At 46.5% G+C, this 8,888-nt stretch overlaps 1 protein-coding gene across 1 annotated transcript; it reads right to left on the reverse strand.

Annotated features, from left to right (window-relative positions):
• Positions 1-412: 412 nt before the first annotated feature.
• On the reverse strand, positions 413-8,029 carry LOC138567861 (SPRY domain-containing SOCS box protein 4-like). The gene is made up of 3 exons (XM_069646353.1): positions 7,603-8,029; positions 4,269-4,956; positions 413-698 (listed from the first exon to the last, which is right to left on the reverse strand). The coding sequence occupies exons 1-3, from the start codon at positions 7,684-7,686 to the stop codon at positions 553-555; spliced, it is 918 nt and encodes a 305-aa protein (XP_069502454.1). The 5' UTR covers positions 7,687-8,029; the 3' UTR covers positions 413-552.
• Positions 8,030-8,888: the final 859 nt, after the last annotated feature.

Consider the following 8,888-nt stretch of genomic DNA (forward strand, 5'->3'; position numbering starts at 1 on the left):
CCCTACTGGAAGTCACCCTATTCATTCTTCACCTATCTGTGAACAACATCCACGCGTGACTCCTGCGCGCTCCCTAACCAGTCATATCTCATTACGCTTTCTGATGCTGCAGGCTCATCACGTCATCCTGCGCCATCTTTTGGAGTCTGTTCTGGGCTATCTCTAATATGCCCCTCCCCTCCGGAGATTTGTGTTCTCCAAAACTCCAGATGAGGGCACACTAACAGCGTAGTGGACCTGGTACACCAGATGTGGCATACAGAAAGAGACACAAACCTCCAGATGAAGTCTCCATAGCTGGCCTCGCCAATAGTTTAAAAAAGTTTACCATAGCTTCATACACTAGCTAGTTACATCTCTACCAGTGTTCCCAATGACAAACTCGGAGGTCCTTGATCGGATAGCGTAATGCCCTCCAATACCCTTGCTTGCAGTCTCAGGGCTTCTCCTGCCCAGATGCATTACATAGAGTACAAATGAATCTTATAAATAAATACATATTTTTTAAAAAAAGAAGAAAAGAACATGTCAGATTGTCTGTGTGGGCGCTCCCTACGACTTGTATCGTCCTTTCTGAGGTTGAAGGAACACCTGTAATCTTCTGGGCAGTGGGAGTGATGCTATGCCACCATCGGTCTGCTCTGTGCCCAGCGCCCGCTGGATGCTCCTTCGGCATAGTTCGGTCAGCAATGGCTGCCCTGGAGGCGAAAAATAAACACCAATTAGTAAATGAAAAACGGAGATATATATAGAAACTTCCTATGGAGGAAAGAATATCAGAAAAAAAAAAGACATAAAAATAGTAAAATAATGATCAGTTAAAATAAACAAAAAACACGAAGCCGTTTCATAAAAGACGGCCCATGCGCAGTTATATTCGTCGGCGCTTGTATTTTACGCCCATAACAGGACGCAATTTATGACTCGTTTGGTGATTCGCCAATATGTCTGATCTGTGCACGTGCAGCTTACGCACGCCAGTTTACATGTCTACGTGCATCGTATTCATGTACACTGACGACTTAAGCCTCTTTCTTTAACGTGCATGGCTAAGACGTGGAATGTATGCGTATGTTTTGAAGTTGTTCATTTTATAATGAATCCCCGGAATGCCTTTTGTGTTCAATACAATTTATTTGAGTAAATTGCGACAATGTGATTTCTGGAAGAACGGGATTCTATACAGCGCGAGCCTACCAATATATATACATATATACATATACATATATATATATATATATATATACACCTCTTACATTATATTACAAACGGAGCGTGGTTCAATGAGTTCGGAGACTTGTCCTCTAAGCGCCTCTGTGATGAATTATGTAGTGTACATTCTAGGGCATATTGCCCTGGTGAAGATTCAGCACAGAGGTAAAGTGCATTTTACTACATGTAATGTGTTGAGACTTCTGCAGTCAGTGGGGCAGAACATATTCGAGAAAATGTAGTAATGGGTGGGGGGATCTTTGAATTCTGGGACAAGTAGTCTGGTGAGATGGGTGCCTCTTTAGTGTAGTGACACAGAGTACATTTTGGAATTTAGTCATGCAGGGGCCTCCTTATTTGAGGCCGGCAAAGTGGATTCTGGCTCATGTGGTCCTGCAAGAGTCTCTGTTTATTGAATGATGCAGAGTGCATTCTGGGCCTTGTAGTTGCAGTTCTCTGTGGGGGTGGAACGAGCTCAGTACTTAGCGATCCAGGGTGCGTTTTGTGTCATGTGGTCCTTTTGGGGCGGTATCTGCGCTGAGAGGAATTGTATGTATTCTGGGACATGTACGTGACGGATTCCCAATAATGGCATGTGGACACTTCTGGTCATGTATTTTAATAAGTAGTGGGGGTAGAGAGGGCTGTCAACCCCTTGCTCTCCTTCTACATTTGGGTGTGCCTTATGCCATTATGCTTGGCTGGTCTTAGAGTGAGCATTAGCACTTATTTGTTAAAAAGAAACTGCAGCTCGTACAGGTGCCAAAAGACAGACTCGTGGCATATAGGGTGCTGGAAACCAAAGTGCAAAGTGATCTTCCTACGGTTTTTGGTCTTGCAGTATTTCCATCTCTGAAAAATAAATCTGCTGTTCAGAGTCTCCTTTCATAAGCCCCATGCCAAAAGCATAGTGTGTGTGCCATGCTGAATCAGTATCCTGATTTGCAACGCGTGTTGTACCAGTAGCTACTAGCAGCACAAAGTGGGTTCAGAGTTCGCAAGTGCCCATTTGACACCTGCAGTGACTGACAAGTCTCTGCAGCACAGGTGCTGCATTTAAAATATGCACCCTGTACCAAAATCCCTAAAATTATGGGTTTACTGTCCTGGTGACAGATAAGGCTTTAAATATAAGCCATACCTGAGCTATGGTGGATGGTATTTCACATAATTATTACAGCCAAAGCAATTTGATATCACACATGTGTCAGGCTTCTGAGCCCAGCTCAGCAGTGGAAGGAGTATGTGTATTCTCCCCAGACAGGCTGGCCTTGCCACTGCTGGAAGGGCTGTAGCCTTGAGAATTGCCTCCCTTTGTTCCTTTGTGAGGGCTAGTAACACCCTTTGACAGAGAGACAGCCACTCCCTAGGAAGCTGTCCATAGAAGAGGAATCAAAGGGTACACTGATTCACAAAAGGAGTAGCCTCACACCAAGGTGCTGCATATCTAACAGCCTTTGATTCAATTGAAAGGGAAAGGGGTGGGGTTAGTGTAGACAGATGGATCTCATTACAGCTAGATGGAAGTTCTGCCATCTTTTTTCTCTCTGCCTCTATCTTTCCTCCCTGTTCCCTCCACTTCATGAAGCACAAAGCACTTTGGGTGTGATGTCAGAGGGTAATGTCCACTTGATCATGCACTATGCTGTAAAATGATTCTAAAGGATTGATGTAAGGCAGACCATGCCTTAGGATGGCACTAATAAAATGCCCAGCAGTGGAGTTTGACGGTCTCCCAGCATGGAAACTAGATCCAAGGATTGGGAGTGACTCTATGAACTGGAACCAATGCTATTCTGTCTAGCCAGCTTGGAATGTTGCTCTTCTTTTGGCACTCACACCAGTTCATGAATTATGCTTGCTGTCTTGTGAATGATTTTGCTGTAAAATGATTCTAAAGGATTGATGTAAGGCAGACCATGCCTTAGGATGGCACTAATAAAATGCCCAGCAGTGGAGTTTGACGGTCTCCCAGCATGGAAACTAGATCCAAGGATTGGGAGTGACTCTATGAACTGGAACCAATGCTATTCTGTCTAGCCAGCTTGGAATGTTGCTCTTCTTTTGGCACTCACACCAGTTCATGAATTATGCTTGCTGTCTTGTGAATGATTTTGCCTGTCCTGTCCCCAGGTGAAGGCCAGATGCTGGTGGAGGCACTGTGCAAATCACACTCATAACAGGTTGTGGTCCTTAGTCAGTGATGGGCTAGGTATGGGGATGATAAAGAACCCATATGATCTCTGTGTGTAACCACCCTGTTACCACTGTACCTGTAGTGCCTAGAAGCCAACAAAGGGCATTATCTGTAACTGGTGGCGCCTACAATAAGATATTGCCAGCAGCTGTAACTGGTGTCCCACTCTCATTACCCACATCCCAAATCTTTGTGCTACCATTGCTAGCCCGCTTCCAGAAGCCATCCTCCCTGGAGCTGCAAAAACTAGTAAGCTCCGATCAGCTGCAGCATGGGGTTGCAACTACTAGCCCTCTCCTATCAGACATACAGCAAGAATGCTGGAATTGTTTGTATTGCTGCCCCACGCCTACCATCCACACATCCACATCTTGGCAATGGACGAGGCTTGCAGAGAATGTCTACGTTGTTATTGGATAAGTTGGGGTGTTTGGAATTTAATAATGGGTATGGTCAGTTCATAAAGAATTTCTATGTAGAAATATGTGATGATTTGGAGGGGGGGTTCATATAGAATGGCTGGGATGATTGTGAAGGTTGGGGTTTATAAAGACTTTCTAAGTGATCATAATTGATGATGGCCTAGAGATCCCGCCATGGGATTCTCATACTTTCCCGGTCTGGGTGTAAAAGAAGGGGTGGGCTGTTGCATGCACATGCATGGCGGAAGACATTACAATGAAACAGATGCACAAAGCATGCAGAATGCCTGACCATTCATGCCTCATCGATCTCATCAAAATTAGATGAGCCTGTTTTTTTTACTCTCCTTGTCATTTTCTGCCCAATTTCAAATGTGCATGCACCTGTCTTGGTGAATTAACTGCCAGTCTTACCAATAGACCCAAGTATTACTTACTTTGCAATGAGCCGATGTATCTCAGGGTGATGCCGCTATCTCCCCACACGGAGCTGACAATGGGGTAGAGGGTCTTCCCGCTCAAGCCACAGAAGGCATCTCCGAGATACTCTCCGTCCACCACAAAGCCCAGACTGCCTCGATCGGCATCCAGCACCATAAGGAAAGAGTCTGGCACTGTCGCTGGACCATTGACGCCATAGACTGCCGACTTCTCAGTGAGTCCAAAATGGTGGAGCTGGTTGCTGCACAGGTCCCAGCCCCAGGACTCGCTGTCACTGCCAACCAGGGCTGTGTAGGAATCTGAATGCAAGGGTGCGGCGGCGGTAGCCAGGCCCACCATGGCATGGGTGCCACGCTGGTGTTGGGGCCACACCAGCTCCCAGACGTGGAGATTACTGGCATAGCCTTTCTTGCCCCGGATACAGTCGGTGCTGTTCTCAGCTGGCTTGCGGCAGGCAGTCAGGGGGTCCTCTGGGTTGACTGAGAGGTTGGGGGAGCAGTCTTCAGAGTTCCAGGTATTCTCCAGCTGCTCTTCTATGGTGGCTGGAGTCTGCTCCAGCAGCAGCTCCAGCCGCAGGGGATTTGGGTGCGTGGCAGATGGCGGGACCGTGGCCATCTTGGAGGTAGAGAAGAAGGCCGCCCGGAACAGAGTTAGGCCCATAGCTTGGTAAACCCCAAGAGGGACCTGGAAATTTAAAAGGGAATATTACCAAAAAGGAAAATACAGATCTGATCTTTGGCCCCAAGTACTCTTATTCAGGCACAAGGCAAGATTAGTCTTTACTGACTGAGCAAGCGCAGAGAGCCAAGATCTCAAATAACCTCCAGTGTGCATATTCACTAACACTTCCCAGCTGATTATTCATATCCTTGGCAATTCTCGATGCTCCTCAGCGGGGCAGGGCTGTTATCAATGCTGGTCTGATTTCAAAGACATCCAACGGATGTTCCTGGGCAACATTCAATTAATTTTCAGAAGCAGGTGGTCATTTTCTGGTCTGTCTACCATTTACCTGCCTGACTCACTGTCTACCATTCATTCAACTACTACTGGGTCTAACTACTACTGGGTCTATGGCTCAGAAGTTAAGGGCTCGCCTCTGACAATGGTAGTCTGTACTTCGCAGGCTTGGACCCCAGTAGGACTGCCTCATCCATTTATGCACCCGAGGTTGGATCAATTGAGTAACATTCTATTAGATGCTAATGCAGTCAGTTTCTTTCTGTCTGCCTATTCACCTGCCCTGTCTACACCTGCATTTTCCCTGGGCATGTCTGTCTACCCATTCACATTTCTGCTTGCCACCCTGTCTTTCTATCTGTAGCAATCAACTTGTCTGTCAGTCTCTCAACAGAGCTCATGTTGCTCCAAAACGTTATTGGACAGGGAGAACCTGGTACATTAACACTCAGGCATAGACAGGTCACTGCAACCAAATTTTCATCATTTGCTCGGAGGGCAAATGTGCAGGGCAAAAGGTGGCTTTAGTCCTACAAATATGTACTCCACCATGCCAATGAATAAAAGCTACCTGCCATGCTTTTATGGCAGGGAGTGTTTACATTTCATTGTGAATGCTGCTTACCATGCATGCATGGTAAGAAGCGTTCACAATTATAAGTAAACGCTCCCCAACATGCAGCGAGCATGTCAGGCATCATGTACAATGGATCACCATAGGCTACACCTGCTATATTCTGGTGCATAAAGCCGGCAGATCCCATAGGGATGTCCTGCATTTGTGCTGGCATGAAATACAGGTCTGTGCAAAAGCTGGAGAATTGGTATGGTGGAGAGTAAGGAAGGTGGTGGAAATGAAACGCAATTTGCGTTCGGCCCCTCCTCCCTTCCATACAAATGACTGAAAATGGAGGTTACTCAAGGCTTTTACCTGACCCTCCAATTGTTTGCAATGCTGCAAAATACAGCAAAAAAAACCTGCATATTTTTATTTTTTAATGAACTATCACATCTCATCACTTGTGCCAAAAAAATGCAGCCCAATCCACAAAGGACATCTGAATGGGCACATTTTCAATGCAACCCTTCAGATGCCCTTTTCACCTCTTTGAGTATTTGTGTAAATCAGTGGGCGTTTCTGTGCATTTAAAAGCACATCCCGAATTTACAAACAGGATGAGTTTTTAAATGAGCAGACAACTAAAACAACTCCATGCACCTACTTTGAATGGGCCCAGGGGATATGCTAAGCCCGTCATGCAACTTTTATTTTATTTTTTTAATGGTGACAGCAAAGGTGTGAACCACTGCTGACTCACTTGCCTTTCTGTTCCTCAAACCAGTTCTCGAAAAATCTATCTTAGGTGCTCCATTGTTTGAGGGCATGGTCAGAAATCAATTAAAATAAATAAATAAAATAGTCACAGTATGAGGGGGAAAGGAGAGTGAGTGATGGGCCACATGGGGAGTGATAGGCAAGAAAGCAGAGGGAGAGCAGTGGGAGAAGGGGTGGGAAGACAGCCGAGAGGAAGCAGCTGGCCAGAGGTGGAATCGTTAGGAAAGTAGATAGGAAGCGATTGGCAGAAAGAGGCAGAGAGCTGCAGATTGGGAGAAAGGATGAGGGAAGAGCACAATAGAACGAGAGCAAGGACACAAGAAAGAATGAAGGGCTGCAGACTGCGGGAGGAATTGCAGAGCTTAAGGTGTACGTTGGGAATATGGTTTGGAGTGTGGCTGGGACAGAGAGGTGTGAGTTGTGACTTGGCAGTGTGACAGAGCATGTGAGTATATGTATGACAGAGAGGTTTGGGAGTGTAAGTTGTGATGGGGAATTGGTGATTGTGAGGGGTGTTGAAAGAGAGGTGTGTGGGTGTTGGGGTTGTGGAGAACATAAAAGTGGAATATTTTCACCATTACAACTAATAGTGATCAATAAAAGGCGTGCACATTGAAACAAAAAAGTAGAGCAAAACATTGTTCTGTCATGCCAGGGACATCTGGGACTCTATATTCAATTCAAAAGGTACAAATAATAAATGCAGCCTCTCTTGTAACCTCACACACTGCCTCTTTCCTGCAACGTACTAATCTGACACTCATCAGTCAATGTAAAATGTGCCGCAAAAAAATGCTGAATCAAAATCATTTTTGTGCCGCAAAATGCGCCTTTTTATGCTGCAAAATGTTCCATTTTAGGCTGCAATGTCCTGTAGGGTGTATTTTCCATTAATGTTGCACCCCTATGGAACATGAACTCTCCTATGTTTACCTTCACGCTCGCCTTTCTGTCTTTACTCTCTTTGCCGACCGCTCTACATACTGCTATTAGCTATCTGTACACGGTCACACATCGCTTTGACAGTTACTCACTATTTCCTTTGAAGCAGTCTCTTGGCGTCCGTTGACCTGGCTGTAGTAGGCTCCTCGGGCTGCAGCAAGATCGTATGGGTGCATCCGCCTCTGGGTACAGCACTGTCCTTCCTCAGTGTCAGGTGTTTTCCTATGCGCAGTCCTCCTCTGTGCGCACACTGCGCAGTGCCTTTCTCAACGTGTGGTGTTTTGCTCTGCGCAGGGCTCTTATGTGCGCTCTGCCCGCCTCCGTGGGAGGTGTTTTCCTAGGCACAATCCTCTTGTGTCGCACAGCCCTCCTCAGTGTGAGGTGCTTTCATATGCGTAGTGCTCTTATGGACAGTGCTCTTCTGTATGCAAAGGTCCCCAGCGTGCAGTGCTCTTTGCTGGTAATATACTGCTCGCGCCTCCGTTCAGTGTGTAAGCGTGCGTCTATAAGTAGTTTATTGCTGCATTACTTTGCTATGTTCATTGTTTGCTGCTCTCTGCGTGCAGTGGCGTCACGCGTACGCAGGGCGGCGCGGCTCCGCGGTCTGCGCTGCAGCTCCTAGGTCACCGCTTAGGTGCTCTTGCCCCCTGACAGAGCTGCAGTGGCCTGCGCTTCCTAGTGATGAGCACCGCGTTCTTTTTAAAGTCACGCCGCTCTGTACGTCATCGCCGGCCTCCCACGACGTGATGCGACGGGGAGCGTGGTTCCCTCGGGAGACGCGGCCTCCGTACCACTTCCGCCTCGTAGACCTTGGACCTGCGTCAGGCGACGTCACGCGCGCCCCTGTCTTTTCCTCACTCTTCAGGGTTTGTTGTTTTCTTTGCCAATCCTTGGACGTGTGTCGGAATACATTGTCCTAGGTTATCTAGTTCATTCTTTGCTCTTTTTACGTTAATTGGGGTTACAGAATACCTTGAACGCCAATATTTTCTTTTCTTCTTTCTTTCTTATAATGCACTAATGTTTTAACATGAGGGTGCTAACGTAATTGAGCAACCTTTGACCCCAGTGATGTCCAGGCCTTGTTACTTCACATTCCTTTGGGTTTTGGCCAGCGTTACCCTGCAGAAGTAAACTTCTTATGTGTTAACCCTTATTGTTCACCCATCCACACGCAGGGTAATCCCACAGAATAGAACATTTGAGTTAAAATGGTTAGCTACCTCGGTTGGTACAACTGCTGCAGAAATCTGTGAACAGCCACATGTCACAAGTTTGTATCCTAAATGAGCGTGCATAGCATGTCATCTTTCTGAGGCTGATGCTATGAGTAATGTTGGGTTGGCTAATGCCCTTCTGTCTTGGGAAGGACTGGCAA

The sequence above is a fragment of the Ambystoma mexicanum genome, chromosome 1p (assembly GCF_040938575.1).
Source record: "Ambystoma mexicanum isolate Mex_15411 chromosome 1p, UKY_AmexF1_1, whole genome shotgun sequence".
NCBI classification, from domain to species: domain Eukaryota; kingdom Metazoa; phylum Chordata; class Amphibia; order Caudata; family Ambystomatidae; genus Ambystoma; species Ambystoma mexicanum.

Excerpts from the sequence above, each read along its gene's own strand:
- LOC138567861 (XM_069646353.1), bottom strand. The coding sequence starts at position 7,686 with ATGCACCCATACGATCTTGCTGCAGCCCGAGGAGCCTACTACAGCCAG. Across the intron at positions 4,957-7,602 it reads AGACTGCTTCAAAGGAAATA|GTCCCTCTTGGGGTTTACCA; the intron begins GTGAGTAACTGT and ends TTAAATTTCCAG. Across the intron at positions 699-4,268 it reads ATACATCGGCTCATTGCAAA|GGCAGCCATTGCTGACCGAA; the intron begins GTAAGTAATACT and ends TTTCGCCTCCAG.